The sequence below is a fragment of the Martes martes genome, assembly GCF_963455335.1.
Source record: "Martes martes genome assembly, chromosome: 4".
In the NCBI taxonomy this organism is placed as follows: Eukaryota; Metazoa; Chordata; class Mammalia; order Carnivora; family Mustelidae; genus Martes; species Martes martes.
Window position 1 is genome coordinate 44,750,745 of NC_137891.1, and position 25,454 is coordinate 44,776,198.

General features: G+C 38.0%; 1 protein-coding gene across 1 annotated transcript in view; it reads right to left on the reverse strand.

The window, feature by feature from the left end:
• The window catches only part of NECAB1 (N-terminal EF-hand calcium binding protein 1), a 187,207-nt gene that overhangs the window by 133,696 nt on the left and 28,057 nt on the right, over nucleotides 1-25,454 (reverse strand). The window contains exon 3 of the mRNA XM_080802579.1: nucleotides 17,010-17,118. Within this exon, the coding sequence (XP_080658705.1) occupies nucleotides 17,010-17,118 (109 nt within the window). The remainder of the gene's footprint in view (nucleotides 1-17,009; nucleotides 17,119-25,454) is intronic.

The window sequence follows — 25,454 nt, forward strand, 5'->3', positions numbered from 1 at the left end:
GGCTTATCTTTTTTGAACTCAGTTTCCTCAAATGTAAGACGGAAGAGTTAGACCAGGATTTCCCTGAAGAAGCCAGATTTTCCTTTTCCTTGACATACACTGTCAGTGATTTAAAACTATAAATGGAAACATCCTGCTTAAAAGAAAGTACTTCTGTCTGAAAATTATGCTAGATTTTGTAACTGCATAGTTTCTAGCCCATAGCCAGAGCTTGATACAGATCTGTTTGAGTGAAATGAAACAAATCTGAGTTCAGTGTTATAACTATCCTTGGGGTCCTCTCACCTAGTATATCTCACTGTTCTGGTTGATGAGCAAGGAATAACAGTCAACGGAACCAATGAAAAAAAAAATCATCAAATTCATTTCTCTGCTCCAGGCTAAAACAATATCAAAGATTTTCCACTTGTGACCCTGTAAATCATAGCTGCGTCTGAAATCAAAGGGAAAAAAACAAGAAACAGAAAAAGATTCTTCCCTCCTTCTTTGCTAGGGCAAGTGTTACTTAAAACTCTCTTGGATATGCAGAGGAAGAGTAGTAATCCATCCATTCAACCTAAGGAATGATTCTGGAAGGGACACAAAACAGTAAACTTCACATGTTTCTCTCTATCCTCATCGGCCATGTTCCAGGGCAACTTCTCTAGCACTTAAACAATCACGTATCATTTGCCTTGCCCTGAAAGTCCTTGGTAATTTTAGTAAAGCTCTTAAATACACACCATGAAAATCACGTGTAATGTACTGAGATTCATTGAGAAAAACAATAAAGGAAAAACCCCCCGGACATCTAAATGTCAGCATTGTCTTGACACGGTAGCATTATAGAAAATGTCCTACACTGGAAAAGCCTCTAAGTGTGGTTACAAGCTCTAGTCATGCACAGTACAGAGCTAGACAGCACAGGACTCATTTGTAAGAGCAAAGAGCTCTAGCAGACAAGATGTTCCAGCCCACATAAAACAAACAGCAAACAGCAACCAGGAAGCCCACCCACACAGCCAGGCCCTTGAGCACCCGCTGACGATTTTGGTCTGCAGACAGCTTCTACACCCTGAAATGCAGCTTCACCAATCCTCCCTCTCTCCCCCCAGCACTTGTCCTTAAGGGATGAGAAACAATGGAAAAATTCAGAAAGCAGTGACTTGGCATCTGTTTGTTCGGCATATGGATTTGTACCGAATACAACTTTAAGCCCAAGGACAAAAGGTAACCTTTAAGATCACATTTTTAAGGGGCTCCCTGTGACCACCTGGTGGAATTTTCCAGTCTACCTTTGCACTGCACTGCATGGGGTCTGGACGATGAAGTGTCCCACATAATCTCTCAGGCCTGAGCTATCTCTGTGTCCCCTTTCCTCTGATAATTCCTTCCAGGATCCAGACTGCTTTCCTTTCATTTCAAGCTGCCACCACCCTATTCTCCATCAGGAGGTTCTTCTCTCTTAAGACAAACCCAATATATTCAGTTCCCCCTTTCCCTGATGTTCTCTGCAACAAGTCTCCAAGTCTCTTTCACGGCAGTGAAACTTGCCACTAGGAGAGAGGGGAAGTGGAGTCCCTAACGGGGATGGCATTTTTTTTTCTTTTAAAAAAATTATTATCTTATTTAAATTCAATTAATTAACATATACTGTATTATTAGTTTCAGAGGAGTTCAGTGATTCATCAGCTACACACAGCACACAGTGCTCATTACATCACGTGCCTTCATTGATGCCCATCACCCAGTTATCCCATTCCCCCACTCCTCTCCACTCCAGCAGCCCTCAGTTTGTTTCCTAGAGTTAAGAAGTTCTTATAGTTTGTCTACCTCTCTGATTTCATCTTATTTTATTTTCCCTCCCTTCTCCTAGGATCCTCTGTTTTGTTTCTTAAATTCCACATACACGTGAAATCATATGATAATTGTCTTTTTCTGATTGACGTATTTTGCTTAGCATAATACCCTCTAGGTGGGGATGGCATTTCTCAACTCACTTTCCTAGATGATACCCAGAGATTCAAGCAGCCTCCGGTATTCGCCTGTTATTATTAAAGTCAAGGTCCTTTCAACCCTCATCTACCTCTAGACTGTGCTCATCTCTTTTTCAAAGGAAGTCCATTTTCCAAGCTACTGTTGCCTGTCAAAGACATGATAAGGAAAAAAGCAATTTCTGTCAACTGGACTTCACATTTCTAAAGCTCTCCAGAAAGGGAGAGGTTAATCTGCAAGGCTCTCTGACCAAGACACCCTGCCACAGACACCAGCAATATCCCTCACAGAAGAGTTGGGATAGCATGCAGAGAACTAAATGAAAGGACAGCTGCCCAGCCATCATCATCTTCCCCTGTCTGAACCCAGGAGGCAGCAAAGAGCAAGGATTTTGTGATTCGTGTAGTTCTGCACTCACAAGAACTACTAACCCAAGTTAAACAAACTTCCCATATTTATGTGGCACCTTCTGTGGTTGCCAGACTAAACTGATTCTTAACGTTTATCTCATGAGTTTTCACAATTTCCTGCCAGAAAATATTATTAGTGCCACTTAATATTCAAAGATAGTAAAACATTGAAAAGTTTGCTTGGCCAAGGCCTTCAGAAACAAAGTGACGATTACCATTCTACCAGACACCAAAGTAGTGTATAAAGACTGATTTAGGGGCACCTGATGGCTCAGTTGGTGAAGTGTCTGCCTTTGGCTCAGGTCATGATCCCAGGGTCCTCGGGTCGAGTCCTGTACGAGGCTCTGCACCCAGTGAGGAGTCTGCTTGTCCTTCTGCCCCCTGCTCACACACTCTCTCTCTTTCTCTCTCAAACAGTTGTATTTCCTTGTCATAATTTATCAAGTTAACACTTTTCTATACCCCTAGCTAAACTACAAATCTCTTATTCACCATCACACCCTGAGTACCCAGCACGATATCTGGCACACCATAAAGTCTAACACTTTATTGAAAGAATGGCAAGTTTGGTTTGTGTGGGCAAGACAAAATCTTAGACACAGTTTGACCTCAAAGTTCAATTTATCAGCCTCCTTCTCGCCCTAATCTCTAGGATCCTCTTCCTTAGAATTCCAAGGAACTTTCAGTTGGTTTTTGTGGTAGTCTCTTAGAATATTCAAGCTCTTCTTTTGCCGTATCAGAGTTGACATAAAATTATTCAGGGGCACCTGGGTGGCTCAGTTGGTTGAGCATCGGCTCTTGATTTCAGCTGAGGTCATGATCTCAGGGTTGTGGGATTAAGCCCCACAACAGTCTCCACACTTGGCATTGCATCTGCTTGCCCCTCTCCCTCTGCCCCTCCCTCCCACTACTTGAACTCTCTCTCTCTCTCAAATAAATAAATAAATAAATAAAATCTTAAAAATTATTCATAAAAGGTTGGGGGCTAATTTAAAAGGTAAGAGGGAAAGTGAGTTTTGTATGGTGGTTCTTTGTTGTTCTGGCACACAACACTTAGTGTCTGACACAGAGTATCAGCCCTATTTCCTCTCTTCCCACTAAAATTAAAATATGTAATATCTATAATATTTTATATTAAATTTCTAGGGATTCATGTTACTGGTAAAGAAACCTTGTGTCAAAGACTTTAAAAAATCAACCAAGGACAGATTTCCTGTAAAATCTACGACTGTGAGAGGGGGATTTCTGTCATGGGCTTTGAAATCTAGATTACCTTCTTCACCCTAAAGAATGGTTCCCATCAAATTCAATGAGAGTAACAATTTTTCATACATTCTTTTCATTGGACTATGTCTCTCTGAATATCCTCTACATTAAAGAAAAATCCCTATGAGCTTTTGTGAACCAGCCAGCATATAAACACAGTTAGCTCCATGGACAATAAAGAGATTTTGAAATGCAAAATAATAAAGGGCAAGAATTTAGGATTAGGAATTCAAAATATAAGCAGAAATGCAGAGCCAATTAGAATAAATAGCAAAACAAAAATTTTAAATGTGGAGACCTCTTCCAACTCATTCTGATTTAATTGACTCTGGTAGACATAATCTTTGAACACTAAGTTTAGAGCTGGATCAGACTGAGAGAGACAGAGAATGAGAGAGAGATTGGGAGAAAGAGTGAAAGAAACTAGATGGAGACAGGAGCTCAGAGATAGTACATACAAATATATTAAACCAATAAGTAAGGATAAATGACTAATTTCTTGCAAACTCAACTGGAATAACAGTTGTCAAGTTCAAACCTGAATTTTCACTTGGAAACTATTCACAGTTCAGAAGAAAAAAAGACAAAAAGATAGAAACTCTTTGTGCCAATCTCATCTGTATCTATTAATTTCAACCTGATGGCAGTGAGGATGGGAAGATAGAGGGGAAAATTATTTGTGCAAATGATTAAAATCCTATTGTTTTCTATATGTAGATTTCTAATTACTCTGAATCATTGTTTTTAATCTAAAGTTCATTAAAAACAGATTCCCAGAAAAACTTAAAAATAAAAAAACCATTAAACCCATTAGTGAATGCGTCAAGAAAAATATTCAGCTGATACCCATGCTCAGCTTTCTTCCTATTATACTCTGAGTTCACTACTAAAACCTCTTGCTAGTCTATTTTCTCCCCCACTGAGAAACCTTTTAAGAACAGAAAAGAGAATATAATATTCTATATAGTAGGAGCTTCTTTTAAAGCAGGGAAACTGTTTTACATATAAGTGCAGATCTACTAAATATACTGAGACAAAGAAAGTACTTAATTTAAACATTCTTTTCTGTTAAAATAAAGAGAATTCACATTTACACTTTAAAATTAAATTTCATAGCTTTTAATTCATGGGAGTAGAGAACTGTTTTAAAAGAGACATAACTTTTCAAAAGTTTGAGGATCCAGAGCCAAACTCATTATTTACTCTATCCCCCACAAAAAGAGTCAGCGTTTCTTTGACAGGATCTGTTAGTAGCATCATCCTTTCTATGGTCAGTTAGCAAGGATTTAGATTCCATAAATTACCAATAATGTGCCATTGTATGCTCTTCTTACATCAAATCAATATATCCCATTCCTAAAGCAATCAGTCAACTAAGTACTTATTGAAAGTAGTACAGCAATTACTGGAAATGATAGAAAACCATATTTTTGCCTCAAAGGATTGCATGATTTAGATTTAGAGACAAGATTAATATGCTCATGAAACAATTAGCAGAAAATAACAGAAGATATGTAATTAAACGGTACTGTGTGAAAGTATACACTGCAATTATGGAAATTTGGAGAAAGAGGACAATCAGGAAAGAAGAAAAGGTTAGTGAATACATCTTAATAATAATAATCATGATTACTATTTTGTGGCAGATATTTCCATATTATCACTAAACTTTGCAAAATGAGTCTTTACCTGGGCCCTATTTCACAGCCAATGAAACTAAGGTTTAATTACGATCAATGACCACCTAGAGTCTTCACTGCTAGAAAGTGGAGGGATTTAAGCCCAACCTCAACCCAGTTGCTGAGTTCTTTCCACATTGCAACGTTGCTTTTATGGAGTTGGGTGGACCTGGATGGCTGGAAGGATTTATGAGGCAGAAGAGAGGGGCAGGATCATTTAGGCAAAAGGCACTGCATGAGATACGGGGAAGCAGGAAACCATCCCTTCTCCCTGAGCCCACTATATGTACCAGAGACTGTGCTAGGTCTGGGAACCAGTGGAAAGCAAAGCTGTCATGACCTCTGTTTTCGTGTAGTTTATAGCAGGGAGGTGAGCATGAATCAAAAAACACAGAACAAAAAATGTAAAATTGTAACTTATATAAGTGCTTCAAGAAGAGATACTCACTACAAGGAGAAAGCGGCCTCAGAAATCTAACCTAATAAGAAAGGTCAAGGAAACTTTCATGAGATGTATAGATGTGTACATGATTACTTAAATATGGGAAAAGATACAGAATATCACAGCTTAGGTGGCAGAGATTGGTTATGTGGGGTGAGATAAGCATGGATAGTGGGAAAGGAGAAGAAATCCAAGAAAATAGCTTTCTGTGATTAAAACAGAATGTACACAATAGAGGTATGACAACCAAATGCCATTGGTAAAGTCAAGGTCGTAAAATTTCAGGTATTTTTATGCTCTTTCTTAAGATTTCTGTACTGTTTGAATCCTTTTTACAGCAAGTATATGTTATTTATATAATTCTTTTCTGTAGAGTGAAATAACTTCCATAAGAGAGTGCTCTTGAAAAAATACATTTCAAAGGGAAGCAATCACTTTCAGACTATTCATAATTTATATTTATTTTAAAAAATCCTGAAACCTAGAGGTAACACAGAGAAAAAAAAAACTGTAAATACTCCACCAAACTAACATTTTGAGAAAAATGTAAAAGAGAGAAAGCTTGTCTTTAGGTAGTGATAGTGACCATGAAGAGAATTAGATGGATTTGTAAGATAAATGAGCTGGGGCGGGGGGCGGACAGAATTGGTTGGTGCATTGGGGGATGAAGAGGAAGAAAATGTCCAAAGAAGTTAAGCATTGTGTTTTTGAAAAACACTGGGGTTAACATTTTGCTGACTTGATTTCATCCATTCGGTGAATATTGGTGAGGTAAGAAAGAAGACTGCATCTATGTGAATAAATAATTTACCTAGTTTTCTCAGTAGACACTTTTTGTTTTGAGCAGTAATCGATTTTACTTTACCACCAGCAATTGTATTACGGCTGATGGGAAGTGAGTTCAGTAAAAATTAAAAGAAAATTCATGTTCTTTATTGGGAGGAAGAGATGACAACCAGAAAAGAATTCTCTAGATAAGGTTAAAAATATAAGATGATCTGAAACAGCATGAAAGCAAAAGTCTTTAACACAAATGATTAAAGGAAACGGTACAATTCTGTGAGTGCTCTGAAGAACAATGGAGAAAATGAGGCAATGCACAGTGACAGAGTGGAAGGCGGTAGGGAACCAAGTCCAAAAGTTAGAGATGAATCCCAGATACAAAGGTAGGATGGAGGGCGGGGACATGTGCAAAGAATGGAAATAATGTACATAGAGAAAAAGAATAACATCTCTACATTGTGGCAACTCCCACACTGTAAAAATCCTACATAATGATTTAAAAAAGGGAAAAGATTAAGGCAGCAATTAAGGCAATTACCTCTATACTGTACATCCAAATATATTCTATTGCTGGAAAGAATGAACCACCTTTTCATCAAAAAGAAAATACCTGAAAAGTGATTTTTAAAACTGGCTGTGGAATATTTTGACTTCTGAGAGACAAAATAAATAGCTGAACATCTGAAAATTTACAGAAGTGGCCTGACAATGAGCTTGACTTTGGTTTTTAGGTAGCCCTGAGAGAATCCCGGGCCCTTACATATAGTATCTGTGAAACCTTGGGCGATTCACTGAACTTTATCAGATTTCTTAACTGAATGTTGTGAAGAAGAATAATACCTTTTTATTTCATTTCTGTGAAGATTATATAAGATGAGGCAAGTAAGCGTCTGGCTCATGACCGTTCAATAAATTTACTTTTCTATTTAATTAAAAAATTAACATTTCCTCAACACTTTTTTAGAAATCATACATGAACTGCCTTGACACAAATTTGGCTTGTCTACCATCAGAGACAATTGAGGCCGATTTTTTTTTCTTCAGAAATTGTAACTAAAGGGAATCCACTTCCCCATCATCTGAAAAAGAAAATCTCCTTAAATTTCTCTCCTTTATAAATCCCCCAAACTATGCTAATCTTCTTAATTATAAAGTAGATTTGTCAAGTCCTCACTTTTCCTCCAGGAAAGAATCCTCAGCTCAATCAACACTGCAGATTGTAGAGTGGCCTGATTTAGGAGGAAGTGGTAATGGTGTCAAGGAAAAGCCTTCACGGGAAAGTAAAGAATTTTAAAAAGAACTCTCAGGAAACAGCCTGTGTTTTTCTCTCCCTCTCTTTAGGGGCTAGAAATGCTCAAAGAAAGTAGATGCGTTTCAGAGATGATTGAAGTGAAAGGCACATCTGAAAAATAGCTGAATATTAAGTAAATTTATTGGCCACGGATTAGTGCTAATGGCCAGATGCACTCACTTCCTGGAGACCTGGTTATGGGTTAGAGTGAGGTCTAGTAAGACTGTAAAACTTCTGTTTCCAGTCTCTAAAAATGGGGCAGAAAGTGTACCCGTATAGAATATAATCAAAGAGTGTCTCTCTTAGCCATGTTCATAGTGCTTATTTTTAAATTCTTAAGAAATAAGGAGAACACCATAAGTGAGAACTGCCCAGAGTGTCCAGACTAGGTGGGTAACTATGGAGAAAGACTCAGGGAATACAGAACGGGTGTTATGCATTAAGTCTGCCTAAATCTTGGCAGTCCCTGAAGACACAGAGGCTTGGCAGGACCACAAGGAAAAAAGACATGGCACTGCAGACATGATTCTAGTAGGTGGAGCATGGGAACACAGGAACACTGGGAAGTGACCCAATCAGATGGTCAGGAAGGGAGCAGGGAACTAGAACCCTGGACAGCTCAGGGCCACCAGGAGGTCTGTTTAAACAAAGATTTCTCCCTGGCTTCAATCTTTCCATTAAAAAGAGCTCCAGTGATGCTCGGGTGGCTCGGTGGGTTGAGCCTCTGCCTTTGGCTGAGGTCATGGTCTCAGGGTCTTGGGATGGAGCCCCGAATCAAGCTCCCTGCTCGGTGGGGAGCCTGCTTCCCCTGCCCCCTCTGCCTGCCTCTCTGCCTACTTGTGATCTCTCTCTCTGTGTCAAATAAATAAATAAAAATTTTAAAAAATAATAAAAAAAATAAAAAGAGCTCCCAATTTTCCTGAATGACCCCACACTCAGTAAAGACTCTCTGGAATTCAAACTCCACCAAACCTCTTCTCCTTTTAGGGAAATGGATTTTATTCCTCTTCTCTTTCACATTGTATTTTCCTGAAAATGGTGATTTTTCAGGGATGTGAATGTAACCTAAGCCAGGCTAACATAATTCAAGATCAGAATTTTGCTGGGACTCTTGGGAAAGGAAGGTAATCTCTGGGAGTTTGCCAAGCTGGTGGCAATATGAACCCAGAGCTTCTAGTGACTATCCTGACATCTCAGCAAGAGGATCTGCTCAAGAGAACAGCCCAAACGGAGAAAAGTAGAGGTGAGAGATGAGGGCAGACAGATTCCTAGCACTGTTGTTGGAGTACTTGGCTCCAGCACACATGAAGCCAATCTCTGGACTTTTAAGATACATTATTTTCTAGGTCAGCTTAATTTATGCTTCTGTCACTCACAACCAGTGAAGTCCTGCCCACTCTATTGTCTTCTGCCCTTCTGTGATTTCTGCCAAGTAGGCAGTAGAGGAAGCTGAGGAATCTGTACAGAATGTTATTCTCTCCCTCCTTAGTATCAGGATCCTTTGACTCCGTGCCTCACTTGGCATAGAAACATTCTGAACTAAAATCATTGGCCACAGTTGAGAGATAATTGCTTCTCCCTCTGGAAAGCAGCATACACTGGCCAGCCTTTCTCTGTTTATGCCAAGGAGTTTACTTAATGTCTGGATAGGGGTCCTCTCACAGCCTAGTTCTTATAGCTAAGTCTTTCTAAAAAAAAAATTTCGTTTTAAATTTAATTTAGTTAACATACAGTGTATTACTAGCTTCAGGGGTAGAATTTAGTGATTCATCAGTTGCATAGAACACCCAGTGCTCGTAACTTCAGGTGTCCTCCTTAATGACCATCACCCAGTTACCCCATTCCCCCACTCACTCCCCTCCAGCAACCCTCAGTTTGTGTCCTATAGTTAAGAGTCTCTTATGGTTTGCCTCCCTCTTTTTAATCTTATTTTTCCTTCCCTTCCTCTATGTTCATCTGTTTTGTTTCTTAAATTCCACATGAGTGAAATCATATGGTATTTCTTTCTCTGACTGATTTATTTCACTCAGCATAATACCCTCTAATTCCATCCACATCATTGTAAATGGCAAGATTCCGTTCATTTTGGTGGCTGAGTAATATTTCCTTATATATCTATACCACATCTTCTTTATCCATTCATTCACTGATGGACTTCAGGGCTCTTTCCATATTTTGGCTATCGTGGACTTTGCTGCTATAAACATTGGAGTGCATGTGTTCCTTCTCGTCACTATTTTTGTATCCTTTGTATAAATGCTTACTAGTGCAATTGCTCGGTCATAAGGTAGCTCTATTAACTTTTTGAAGAACCTCCATACTGTTTTTCAGAGTGGCCGCACCAATTTACATTCCCACCAAGAGTGCAGCAGGGTTCCCCATTCTCCACATCCTCGCCAACATCTATTTCCTGACTTGTTAATTAAAGCCATTCTGACCAGCGTGATGTGGTATCTCATTGTGCTACAGCTAAGCCTTGATCGTAGAGCTGAAAGAAATGCTCCATCTGTGTTCTCTGCTCATTTGCTCATGGCCAGTTTGGGCCTTGCTAGAATACTTGGTGCACTCTTCAGCCAGAGCTCCTTTGGCCAATCTGTATTGCTAAACCTCAACTCTGGACACCCGGTCTGTCCACTCCATTTCACCCTATTATAGTATGGTACTTTTCACTTTAATCTCTTGACATCTTGACATATAGATACACCACCTCTTCCTCTTTTCCAACTTCTTTACTGTGTACCTCTCAGTCATGGCATCCTCACTAAGCCTAGCACCTGGGACTGTGACCTGCCCTATTCTCCAGGTACTTAAGTCTTGGTGCCGCTTTTTGAGCCTCTAGTTCCAGTTGAAGATGCGATTGGTTATGTTAATAGGAAGATCTCTCGTGCCCACTATGGAATTGCAATAAACTTTCCAGTCACAACGCAGTGCAAGCTCTGTCACATACTTTTCAGACCAACCTACTGCTTCTCCCTTGGGTACTGGTACTGCCTTCTTTTCTTACTGCCCACAAAATGTGTCTACTTAAGCATGTGATGAGTAACTCAAGGAGAAAGTGGTTGCATCAACCAACTCATCAAGCCTTAGCATTTCACTGTCGTGCACAAATAAAAGATGAACAACCTTCTGTTTCAGAAGGAACCAAATTCTGCCATCTGGAATAAATCCTTGGATATCATTACTCTCCAATTATTATGGGATTTAATCTCATCATTGGTGCATAAAACTGTCTTCAAATATTAGAAAGACTTGTCATAAAATATTTGTCTTCTGCATGCCCCTAAGGAACGGAACTAAGAAAAATAAGTGGAAGTTGAGAGAGAAATTTTCTGTTTAGGAAAGAGATTTTTAAGCTTTTAGAGCTAGCTCAAGATGGACTATGCTCTTTTAGTAGGTGGTGATATTTCTGTCATTTTGGTGTGCTTCAGTGATTTAACAAGTATTGGGTGAAATCCCAGTAATCGGCACTGAAAAAATTATTTTAGCCTAGAATGAGGAATACTCGACCTGAAGACAACAGTTGCCCATCTCTAGTTAAACCCTCCCCCCAACTCCCATCTGCAGGCCCTGGGAAGCTTTTCTGTGTGTTCACTCTCTGACCTAAGAGCAACACTCCCATCTGCTCTACCATTTGGTTTATCTTAACAATCTGGAACTCCAAAGTGCAGTATACTGGAAGAATCATTTTTGGTCTCTAGGGGATCTTTCCCCCGCCTGTGCTATGGTTAACACCAAGGGAATTATGTTAATTTATTCATGTGTTCCTCTGACTGAAAAATGTAGACAAGCTGACTTTCTGATGAGTAAGAGCACTTTTGATCAACTATGGAAGTTTCCTTTTGACCTAATGATCTTCCTTCTATCTATTCCTGCTCTCTGATGTGGTGGCTTCAATGTTAAGCTATTGAAGCTCTAGATTTAGTTTGTGCTAAACTTTGCCAAACTTAAACGTTAAGGGTTTTGTGTATTCTTTTTTAGACAGTAACTTATACAAAATTTGAGAAAAATGTGTGCCCGAAACCCTTTAATGGAGATGGAAAAGCTGTAACAAGGCTAATTAAAATGACTGAGAAATTAATAATTCTTTTTCTTAAGAAGAGAAATGATTAGGAATAATTGATCCAGACAGTAGGCAGTTAAAATGAGGCTTGACAAAAGTCTGTGAAATCATGAAAGGCTTAGTAAGGTCAACATGGCATTTTCAGAATGTTGTGGAATATTAGGTTATGTACACTTCCTTTAAAGTTTGAGAAAGTTAAAAATTTCAACAATATTTTGCCCTGTTGACAGAAACTCGACAGGAACAAGTTGGCTTTTTGTCCCACACTCAACCAACTACACCACTGAAGAAAAAAACTCCTGAAAAATTTTGAATGTACAAACATAATGGAAAAGATCTACCAAATTTAAAATTAATTTTTGAATATAGGGGATGAAAATTTAGACTTCTGATGCCTTCAGATTTCTCCTACTTTCATTCAGGTTGTTTTTATTGCTAGTCCTTGCTCCAAGTGAAATCTGCAGGCCATCTACATTAGGCCTGAATATAATTTCTGACAAAACATTACCTTAAAATTCTAGTCAAAAATTAGGATGATGATTCATGGAATTCTCGTTAGAAGGATATTATACCAAATCTTGAGCTTAAGCTTGCAACTCTGCAGGCTGGAAAGATGACCACAACTCCCTCGACACCTCCCTTAATATGGAGGGACGTGTGGTTGATGGTTTCATTTTGAAATACACTAGAAAAAATTCTCTATGATTCAGACCTATAAATACTTCCTATCTTGGTAGTATTCATGTATAGAAATCTTTGCAGTGTCTCAAATGTGTAAGTTCTTATGAAGATGCATGTCTTCGGGTCTGTTCTTGTAATTGCTGGTGATAGTTTACTTGCATCCAGGAAAGCAAATCTGACTGGAAAGATTCAAGTGGTTCCAGGGCATACTAAAAGCTGCAGTCGAATCTTCTAAACATAATTTCTTAAATGAACATGTTGATTTTTTAAAATAAAATAGAGGGCGCCTGGGTAGCTCAACGGGTTGAAGCCTCTGCCTTTGGCTCCGGTCATGATCCTGGGGTCCTGGGATCAAGACCCACATCGGGCTCTCTGCTCAGCGGGGAGCCTGCTTCCCCCACCCCCCACCCCCTGCCTACTTGTGATCTCTGTCTGGCAAATAAATAAATAAAATCTAAATAAATAAATAAAATAAAAGAGAAGGAAACGAAAGAACAAAAGGAAAGGAAAAAAACCTGGAGAATTGGATTTGGAAGTTAAAACTGCTACCTAGGGGTGCCTGGGTGGCTCAGTGGGTTAAAGCCTCTGCCTTCGGCTCAGGTCATGATCCCAGTGTCCTGGGATCGAGCCCCACGTCAGGCTCTCTGCTCAGCGGGGAGCCTGTTTCCTCCTCTCTGTGCCTGCCTCTCTGCCTACTTGTGATCTCTGTCTGGCAAATAAATAAATAAAATCTTAAAAAAAAACTAAAAATAAAATAAAATTTGTACTTAAATGTGTGTGGACAGGGCAATATATATATTTTTAACTTAAAACTTTGTTTTAATTATTGCACCACTCTATGTTAAAGTTTGTTCATTTAAAAGCTTCCTATAAAAACATGGTTTCTGAAAATCTGTAGGTTTACCTGATGGCTTTTTTGATATCCTTTTATAAGGAATAATTTACTTAATTTTGGTATTTAAAATAACTTAATTATTTATACTTCTAAATAATATTTGCTTTCCATGATTGAGCATAATATTTCCAGAATATTCTTCATGGGAGGAAAGAGGAGACTTTAGCTAGCAAGATAGGTTCTCAATATTTTCCTTCTTTCTAAATATTTTCAGAGTGGATATGTCACTTTTCAAACACAGCAAATCTAATATTTATAGCAAAAAGACAGATTTCTATAGATGACAGAAATGAGCTGAGATAATACTTAGAATACACTTTTGCATAGCATGGAATCTTACTCAAACCAGCTCAAGAAAATGCAAGGCATTAAGTGGATAGTGATTTAATGGACTTCAAGAGGAAGTTAAACCACCAGATATCAGGAGCGGCAGGAACTAGGCATCCCTAAGGGCCTCAGCAGCAGACATTCGTGGAATTTGAATCTCATGGGTCACCATAAATGTGAGACAATGAGTCTGCAGGATGAGCTCTAGCCTATGTGTAACTTGGATCCTTCATGCCAAGATGTATCCTTGAGCAAATTTGAATGGCTGGCAATACTCAGCACATGAGAACATATTTTCTTAGAAGTCATGTGGAAGGGGAAAAATTATATGGCATGTATAGTACAATCACTAAAATAATTAAAAGTTGGATCATGCAAAGACAAAAGTTACCATTTGCTTGAAGTATAGCTCTGAAATTTCTGTGTCAGTGTTTGAATTAATCTCCCTAAAAGATCAAAGCTGACACTGACATACTTTCTTTTTTTAAAAAAAGGAATTTCATTAATGCAATTCAGAAATGTCTACTTTAGCTCCAAATTAAGTTGAATACCAATATCAGAAAAGTTACCAGAAAACACTTAAGTGCTTTTACTAATGCATATGTGAGAGTAACTGGTAGAAATCATCACTCTTAAAAAGAAAGAAAGAAAGAAATCATCACTCTTTTGGACTTACTGTATAAATCATTGCATAGACTTCTTTAGCACTTAATGTAATCTTAACGCTATGCCAAGTAATTTCAACTAATAAATGTATAAATAAAATAGCAAAACCAGTCCAACAAGGTCTATTGAAAACTTTGTTTTTCACTAATAGGAGTAAATGTGTTTTTTGGTTGTTTTTTTTTTTTAAGATTTTATTTATTTGACAGAGAGAGACACAGCGAGAGAGGGAACACAAGCAGTGGAGTGGGAGAGGAAGAAGCAGGCTCCCCGCTGAGCAGGGAGCCTGATGCTGGGCTCCACCCCAAGACCCTGCGATCATGATCTGAGCCAAAGGCAGGTGCTTAACAACTGAGCCATCCAGGCGCCCCAGGAGTCAATGTGTTTTGAAAAATGTCTGTGACACCGAATTTTGCAACTATGACTTTCAATGATTGTTCCAAACCTGGATATTATTAAAACTCTAGTAATAAATGTAATGAAGAAGAAATAATCAGCACCATAATGAAGTATTAGCATCTCAACTGCCAACATCTGAGCCACAAAGGGAGCCTCTGCTTTTTCACTTAGGTATCATTTCTCGGAATGGTTCACATGGCTTCCTTTCTTCCATGCATAAACATTATTCCCCAGCAGTCATTTAAGAATTCAGCTAGCATCTGTGGTCTTTCTCCACATTTACCCCATTAGCACTGCCCCTCAGTGGCGCCACAATGACCTACAAAGATGTTTCTCCCTGGCTTAAGAGCTTTAAGAGCATCTCCTGGCCTGCAGTTTAAATTTGAAACACTTTTGCTTCTCAGAATGCCAGGTCCTTCTTGTCTGGCCCATTCTTCCCTTCCCAGATTTTTCTCCTCCTGCACTCAGCCTTACAAACTGACATTTTGGTGACGCGAAAATACTTGTCTCTCCCGTCCAGCTTATACTTCCAGGTCTTTCCTTATGCATTTTTCCTCTAGTCGGAGTATATCTCCTCTCATCCCCTTCTTTATCTAATCAGTTTCTGCTCTCCCATAAAGCCTCAGCTCCTGGCTTCCTAATCCCTGGAACATTCCTGGAGCCTGCCAAAGTAGGCTAAAATTCCCTGCCCCACTGTGTTATCCCAAAGTGTTCTACATACCTCAGTCACAATACCTCTCCATACTATACCTCTACATACTATCCCAAAGTCCTACATACCTCAGTCACAGTACCTATGATATTATATAGAAGTGATCAGGGAGTGGGTCTGCTGTTGCATAAATTATAAGCTGGTTCCATGCTGTACCACCAATACCCAGGAGGGACTTAGATTTGTTGAACGGCTCACACTCTTTCTGACAACAAAAAATGTAAGCAGTTTCATAGGGAATTTGAAATTCCAATGGAAGTCAAGAAATTTACAAACTGACTATTTAACAAATTTGCAGCTGCTTGAGTTAAGTGAATTTAATCTTTTAGTTTTTCTTACTAGTTTGCCGCAAAAAGAGTCTATGCTTAGAGGTAGCCCCGGAGCATTTTTCTTGGCAAGCTGGCTCACTGCCTGGAACCATGTCAACACTTTGCCTAAAGCAAGACAGTGATTGTTCAAGTAGCAGACACGCTGATGGATCTCACAGCAAGACTGAAATGATGCATTTTCCATGTTAGAATTCTGTAATCATGACTGTCACAAATGTGATTTGGTTCAATTACCCAAATCGAACTCCACATTTCTCTTGTTCTATATCCTAAATTCCTCATTATTTTATATTTTTAAGTATAGTAAGAATAGAAATAGAAACTTTATCAATACTCAACTGATGCAAAGGAAAGACCTATATATGTAAAATAAATAAAATAGATCACTGTACTCATTCATTATTCAGAAAAGAATTCTGTGTCCCAAATTACCTGCATGCCCCAGGGAACAGTGATTTGTCCAGATAATCACTGCAGCTCTGCATTTCACTGCACTAATATAAGTGCAGTGGCCTACGGGCAATTTTTAGATGAAGCAAACAGAGATGAAACCTAAGAAACAAGGTAAAATTCTATTTTCTTAATATTGATAGAATTAGAATTACTTATAATCTTTGCTTTTGTTTTACATTTTGCACACTCTAAAGTTACCTTAAGAGGGCTCCCTACAGGGTGCCTGGGTGGCTCAGTTGGTTAAGAGACTGCCTTCGGTTCAGGTCATGATCCTGGAGCCCTGGGATCGAGTCCCACATCGAGTCCCACATTGAGACGGGCTCCCAGCTCCACAGGGAGTCTGTTTCTCCCCCTGACCTTCTCCTCATTCATGCTCTCTCTCACTGTCTCTCTCTCAAATAAATAAATAAAATATTTTTTAAAAAAGAGGGCTCCCTACAGAAGATCACTGTTTCACAATTCAGTGCTTGGTTTTTCAGAGTATTTCAATTGCTAAAGAGGGGGTATCTCAAAACTAACCATAAGGAATTAAACGTTACAAAATGTGCCCTCTGCATATTCCCTCCTTCTCCCCTTCATCAGTATGTGCTTGGTCACACCTTCTCTACATCGTTTGCAGAATCCAATGATAAAAAAGTTCCTTACTTGGTATTATGTGTATCAATGGTATGGAAGAGCTCATGTAATTCTTCTCCACTCAGAACACCATCTGCAAAATATGCTTTGAATTCTTCAAAGGACAATTTTCCATCATCTGAAATGGTAGGAACAGACAGAAGAGAAGCAAATCATTTCACCTCTGTATATTGTTTTATCTTTTAATTTTAAAAACTTTGCCCAAATGCTCATGCAGGTTTATTTGTGTATGTAAACACATTTATTTTAAAAGAACGAATAATTCAAAGTGTGAAAAAGAAAAATAATTTAATATCTCTCTATAGTACATAGGCTTCAGATGTATACTCCCTGATGAAATAGGTCTACATAGTTTTAAGTATGTTTGGGATCATTTATTTCTAGGGCAAACATTTAACAAACAATTTAACATGTCAAAAAGTTATCCACCCAACCAAATAATAGCCTAAGACAGAGTCAATTATTTAGACATTTTGTCTTGATATACAGGACCTAGCAGGTTACAGAATAAATACTAGATGTTTAATAATGCATATTGATTGAATGAATGCTAACATTTAGATTTTAGAATTGTTATTACAATCCAACAAATGGTATTCATTCCCTACTATTTAAACAAAAGAACAGTTTTTAAAGACAAGCACATTCTACTTATTGTAGAATACAAAAGTGAATCAGGGAGTCTAATAAAAAGAGATAAGATGTGTAGATGTAAGTGTAAGTGTGTTACACAGTAACACACAGTAAGGGCAATAAGAGACAGACTTTGGAATATATGGGAGTTAGGGCAATCAAAGAGCCTTTCATCTGGGGGCATGAGGAGTTTTAGTAACTTTTGCATCTGACATTCTGCAACAGGTAAATGTGGATAAGTAGAGATTGAAGAAACACAGTACCAGATTAAAGTAAAAGATCTCTACAAGATACAGAAGCAGAAAATTTAAGGGAGTGAATAGATGTGAAGGAAAAAGAAAACATCCTTCTTTCTATGCAGGAAACTGGTTTGCCGGTTATCTCAAGTCAGTTGCCAAATGATTTAAGTGGTGGAATGTTCCTCTCCATTTACAAAGAAGAGGAAGGAATTTAGGGTCACAAAACTCCTACGAGTGGTCCTATCAACACCATACTCAACAAAGTAGAATTTGTCTTTGAGAAAAAGGTGATAAGATTTAATAGGATTGGATCTTCAAGACCCATGTGGGTCTTTTTTTTTTCCCCCCTCAGAAGATGGCCCACAGACCCCTTGGAATTCAGTTAAAATACAAATTCCTGGGCCCTACCAGAGCATCTAAATCTCATAGAGGGCATGGAAGGGAGGGGCAGTCAAGAAATCAAGATTTTAGTGACCTGTGAGCGTCCTCCTCACACTAACACTTACCATAAAGGACACAATAGGCCTAATCACTGAATGAGCTGCTTTTTCAGATAGGGATTTAAAGGCTGTAACATTTTCAGAAATCCTTATTTGCAAAATATAAACATAAAGACCCTTGAGAGTTTTAAAATCCCATATAATTATACTTTTAACTTAATAGGTGTATTAAACCAATCTTCCAGCTAATTCTTGCCAATAGCTAACTGAGCAGACTTAGCATTAGAGGTCACAACAAACCTGATCTAGATTGTGCACTGAATGAGATCCTCACTCCCAGAGGTCCCCTGGATGGACTTACCCCAGACTAGCTCAGCCATTCAAAGACCACAGCAACCCACTGCAAAATGAAACTGAATCCACCAGGCTCATCAATTATCTGATTTTGTATTTCTGCTTTTGGATGGGATATTTTAGTGTCATATCTCAAATAACTATGTTTATCTTTGGCTCAGGGTAACCTGAGGTATATTCCAGACTGGACATAATATAGTTATCGCTACTGTGTATCTCCTTCCTTTGACAAAATAATATATCAATAGGCTGGGGAACTGGACACAAACCACATCTAGGTATAGGAGAAAGAAAGAGAGGAAGGAAGGAAGCAAGGAAAAGGAAGGAAGAAGAGAGGGAGGGGATGGAGTGGGAGAGAGGGAGGGAGAGGAAAGGAAGGGAGGAAGGAAGGAAAGAGAGGGAGAAAGAAAGAGGGAGAGAGAAAGGAAAGAAGATAGAAATCAACTCATTATTTCCAACTCTACTATGGAAGTTTGCAACAGATGTAATACATACATACATAACACATATATATCCATGGTGGAACAAGTTTCCTTTGATGGTTCTCAGGTAAACTGAACTGGGCTATTATAGAACTTAACCTGCCTGTGTACCCTATGGACAGCGTGAGCCTCTGTAATATTGCTTTATAATCCCCATAAGTAAGTAAGCTTCAGTGGTAATGTAAATATTGTCAAATAAAAGCACTGAACAACAAATGCTCTGATCATTCTATGGGTCTAAAAGCCTTTTTTCTTCGTAATTCTTATTAGAAAAAATATAAAAAGATAAAGGAGGCATTCAATTTTAGTCCTGACTGGAAGGATGGAAACTATAATTTGAAAGTCTGTTTTTACCACATCCAAGACTCCTAGAAGTCTTAAACTCAGGATACCATACTTTTAAATAAGCAATTATAATGAGTTACTTTGGAATATTTCTAGACTAATTCCTTAATGTTAAACAAAGTATTACAGTTTCTTGTTTTTAAGGAAAAGGAGACAAAATACTCCTTTCTAGTGTGGTTCTACATTAATAAATCAATCTCAATTTTTTTTATTAAAATATTTTTTTCAACTTCAATTTTTCAAGTGATCTTTTCTTTTGAAATGGAACATAATTAAACCTTGATTTATATGGGCTTACAGATTAGCCAAATCTTGTGAGATCTGATATGACAATAAATCTTTTTTTTCTTTCAAGTTTTTACTTAAATTTTATTTAAATTTAAATTTAAACTCAATTTAGTTAACATATAGTATAGTATTAGTTTCAGGTGAAGAATTTAGTGATTCACCCCTTGCATATAACACCCAGTACTCATTATAACAAGCGCCCTTCTCAATGCCCATCACCCATTTACCCTATCCCCCCACCCACAGGCCCTCCTATAATAAATCTTAATCTTTACCAACAAATAATACAGGTTTTTCAGTTTTCGTATCTGAATTACATGCTTCACCTGAGTTTGTCCCGAGCATAGCTGGCCCCTCCTTTGCTTTATTTTTAAAGTATTCTGATCTTATACTCTACATTTCATTAATTTTTGAGATGGAGGTAGCAGATTGCAGTTGCTTAGAACAGTCTTAGAACAAAGAAAACTTGAGTTTTTAACATGGATTTGCAAATTATTAGTATAGCACTTTCACCCATTGTCTCATCAAATTTTTACTCAGATCCTACTACGATCCAGCACTGTTTTGTGCTAAGAACATAGATAGGCAAGCCCTTAAGGATTTTGTACTTATGATGGAGGATATAGCAAATGAATAGCCAAAGATTGTTTGATAAGGGCAATTCTAGGAGACCCAGGATGATGTGGAACCATGCAGAAAAGAAACAAACCCTGATGTAGGTATATAGGGAAGGCTTTCCAGAATAAGTGACATTTCAGCTGAGATACAAATGAAAAACAAAGGTTAATGGGGAAAAATCTGTAAAGGGGAAGAGTATTCCCAGCACAGGAAATGCTAACCACAAACCTAGGAGGCAAGAAATGATACGGTTTGGGAATTGAAAAGAAAACTCAGTAAACTTGGTCAAAGAATACATATCAGAGTAGAACGAATCATAGTTACTAGGGGCTGGGGGGAGGGGGAACTGGGAGATGTTGGTCAAGGGATACAAAATTTCAGTTATGCAAGATGATTAAGTTCTGGAGAGCTAATGTACAACGATGTGACTACAGCTAACAATATTGTATTGTACACTTGAAATTTCCTAAAAGGGTAGCTATTAAGTATTTTTACCATAAGAAAAGAGTAATTGTGTGAGGAGATGAATATGTTAAGTAGTTTTATTGTACTGAATATTGCACAATACATATGTCTGTCAAGTTGTACACCTTAAATATATACAATCTTAAAGTGTCAACTATGCAGCAACAAAGCTGGGACAAAAGACTACATGCTGGGTGGGAGGAAGGACAAGACAGAGAGTTAGACACAGAGAGTCAATATCATGAAAAACCATACAAATCATGGTAAAGACTTCTGAATTTACCCCAAGAGGAGCCACTGCCCTATTAGGAAGCTTACTGTGGCTGCAGTGAGTAGAATGGAGCGGACAGGTGTGGCACCAGAAGAGAAGACACATTAGAGGTCACTGCCATAATTAGGGTAAGAATAAATGGCGGCTTAAACTTTGGTGGTGACAGTAAGAACACAAAGTAAGTGACCAGATTTATAATCTATTTAGGAAACAGAATCAATAAGAACTGGTCATCAGTTAGAGGTGATGAATGAGAGGGAACAATAAGTCAAACATGATACCCATCCAAAATTGAGTAATCAGATGGATAATATCTTCATTCTTGCAAGACAGAACACAAGGCAAAAAGCATAGGGTTGAGTACTGGGCTCTTTGGCCTGCAAAAATTAGATGTACCTACGGAATAAGTAGATGCATCTAGCAAGCAGGGGGTATGGGGTACAGAATATAGGATATATATCATAGGGGTAGAGGAGAGAAAGAGGGAGAGGTGAGGGTGACAGGAAGAGGGAGAGGTACTTAGAATTACCAATACATACTAATTGAGGTCCTAGAACTGAGTTCATTCTCCCAAGGAGAATGCCTACATTCTGAAAAAGGGCCTAGAATAGACTTTGGAAATACCAACTAATTCTTTAAGTTTCGGATTTTATAAATGCTTGGTTGTTGCAAGGATTGAGAAGTTGTACAGAAAACACTTGGCACAGTACTTAACACACAGTATGAGTTCAATGAAAGTAGGTGTGATTTTTGGGTGGCTTTACATGCTCAGTCTTGCTAAGTCAAGATGGTTATGTATTATTAATTCCCATATTGTTCTCCTTCTTGAAAAGTACTTATTGAGTACACACAGAATAATGGGTATTTGATATGTTTATTTAAAAGTAGAAATTTGGGGGCACCTGGGTGGCTCAGTGGGTTAAGCTTCTGCCTTCTGTTCAGGACATGATCTCAGGGTCCTGGGATCAAGCCCCAAATCGGGCTCTCTGCTCAGCAGGGAGTCTGCTTCCCACTCTCTCTCTGCCTGCCTCCCCCTCTCTCTCTGCCTGCCTCTCTGCCTACCTGTGATCTTTCTCTCTGCCAAGTAAATAAAAATCTTTAATTAAAAAAAAATAGAAATTTTAATTATTTGCTTAGGTAATAACTTTTTTCACATCCTAAAACTGGTGCTTCTTTAAAAAAAAAAAGAGTCTTTTTAAAAATACTCATTTAATTTTTCCTTCAAGTTTTGTTTTTACAAATATGCCAACAACTAGAGCACTGATCTCAGAATTCCCTTTCCTACTGTCATGATTTTAATCTAGTTTTTGTGACCATTTAAATGATTATTCTTTTGGGGTGCCTAGATGGCTCAGTAGGTTAAGCATCTGACTCTTGATTTGGGCTCAGGTTGTGGTCTCAGGGTCCTCAGATAGTCCCATACTGGGTTCCACTGGGTGTGGAGCTTAAGATTCTCTCACTCCCTCTCTCCCTACCCCCTTACTGGTGCTTGCTCTCTAAAAAAAGATTATTCTTTCAAAGCACTGGATTTTCCTTCACGTATTTCTTTACCATTTTTGAACACTTTAAATATTGTAGTTTATTAAGATTAAAACGCCATAACATGATCATCTTCAAAAATAACAACATCCTTGTATAAAATGAACACCTGGAAAGCATTACTCAGTTTAACACACAAAGAATAGCATATACTTTGCATAATATGCAAATTTTTAGAGGCAGAAATAAAAAACAGCAACCTTGTTTCCAAAATGAAGTTCTTAAATTGTAAATTAAGAAAAATAATCATTAATATGTTAACATTTAACTCTATGTAAATAGATTAAACACTTACTATCAAGTGTACATATCACTTAACACAAGTCATTAAATATTATCGTGCGTTAACTTCCTAACCTCTACACAGCCTCTACCTTTCAAATGTCTAATGTTTTATATTTGTTTTAAAATGAGTTACTGACATTATATAAATGCAAATAAAATACAAGCTCTTCTGATTTCAGTTCTGATATGTAAAGACCTTACACATTATCACTCCTGTCCTTAGAAGAGCAAAAAGCTGAACAAACTGAAAATCAGTCCCTTTTCTTGGACTCATCAGAGAACTGAGGTTGCAGGGCAAACCACTACCCAGAATCTGAGAAAAAGTGGAAAACCAAAGAATCCGAGCCAAGATCTGCTGACACAGAGCAGAAGCTACTGGAGCCATGAACTGATAGAAAAAGTTATATGATAATTTTGAAGAATTGCTGGAGGCCGGGTACAGACCGGCATGAGAGGGAGAAACTCCTGAGGGCTTCAGTCTTTAGGGAGCTTTCACGCTTTCTGGGTTTTACCTCTAGAAACTCCACCAGATTCTCATAGTGAGGAGACAAAAAAGATCGCCTTGTAGCTCTGGCAGAGGGAAGAGCATGGGTAATCATGAAATATACCCAGAGTGCTCTTCAGGGCAAACGTCTATTCTTCAGAGGCACAGATTTTTATCAGAATTCTATCCTAACGGAGGGGGAGACAAACCATGAGAGACTATGGACCCTGAGAAACAAACTGAGGGTTTTGGAAGGGATGGGAGGATGGGTGAGCCTGTATTAAGGAGGGCAGGTATTGCATGGAGCACTGGGTGTGGTATAAACAATAAACAATAAATCTTGGAACACTGAAAAAAATAAAATTAAATTAAGATGTTGAAAAAAAAGGAAAAGAATCCTTTCCTACTTGAAGGGAGGACATTTCTCTCACTGCAGTCCTCTCGAGCCTTCCTATCAAATAAGTTGAAGGGAAGCTAAGAAACACTTGGGAAGGTCATAGCCCAGAAACACAGGCCCACTGAAATACTGAGATTTAATCAGATGATTATTGAACACATTGCTCCTCCATTCCTTACCATCACACTAACAGGGCTCCCATATAAACACAGTGGATTACAGCTAAAAGAGTTGTTAAGACTCAGATTCTCTCTCAGGAGGGGTATAGGGAAGCCCACATTAACAGAGGAGACAAAAAGACAAGAGGAATTTGAAGGTTTTAGTACGTACAGCTACATTAGACACTGCCCGGCTCCTACAAGGTTAACATAATTTCTCAAGCTAGAAACCTATTAATCTCATATCCTATTACCTGATACATCATGATCAGCTTTCACAAAAATATTATAAGGAACGCTAAAATGCAAGAAAATGCACAGTCTGAAGAAACCAAGCAAGCATCAGAACCAGACTCAGATCTGACACAGATATTGGAATTATCAAACAAGAAATTCTAACTAACTATGATTAGCAGATTAAAGGGTCTAATGGGAAAAAAAGAGAAGAGATGGGTAAGGTAAACAGAGATGGGAGCTCTAAGAAAAAAAAATTGAAAGAAAATGTTAAAAATCAAAAACACAGAAATAAAGAATGCCTTTGATGGGCTCATCAGCAGACTCAATATAGCTGAGAAAAGAATCAGTGAGCCTGGAAAAAAAAACAAAAAACAAAAAAATTAAACCTAAATAGAACATCTAAGAACCCTAAGAGATTTCAAAAGGTGTTACATAAACACAACTGGTGGAGAAGATAAGATAATACAGAGCAGAAGAAATATCTGAAACAATAATGGCTAAGAAATTTCCAAAGTTAATTACAGAAACCAAAACACATATCCAGGAAACTCAGAGAGCACAAAACAGGATAAATTCCTGCCTTGATAGCCCTCCACTTTGACCCAAACAACCCTATACCTAGACAAATCATATTGAAACTGCAGAATATCAAAGACAAAGAGAAAATTTAGAAAGAGGTAGAAAAAAAATTTAATCTATAGTCTATATAGGACTAAGAGTACAAATTAAAAATTACAGTGGACTTCCCATCAGAAACCAAGCAAGCAAAAAGACTATGGAGGAAAATAGTTAAAAGTGCTGAAAGAAAAGTCCTATAATCTAGAATTTTGTATGCAGTGAAATTATTGTTCAAAAATGAAGGTGAAATAAAGACCTTTTCAGATGAACAAGACTGAAGAGATTCATTGTCAGCAGAACTTCTTGGAAAGAAATGTTAAAAAAAAAAAAAAAAGTTCTTAGGGAGAAAGAAAGTGATACAGGTCGGAAACCCAGATCCATATAATGAATAGTGTCAAAGAAGAAATAAATGAAAATAAAATATTTTGTTTTTCTCATTCTGAATTAACCTGAGAGATAAATGTATGAAGAAATAATACTAACAACATATTGGTAATTACAGTATATGGATAAGTGAAATAAATCACATCAATTCATAAGGAACAGAAGGAGGCATTGGATATATTCTGTTATAAGGTAACTATATTACCCATGAAGTGGT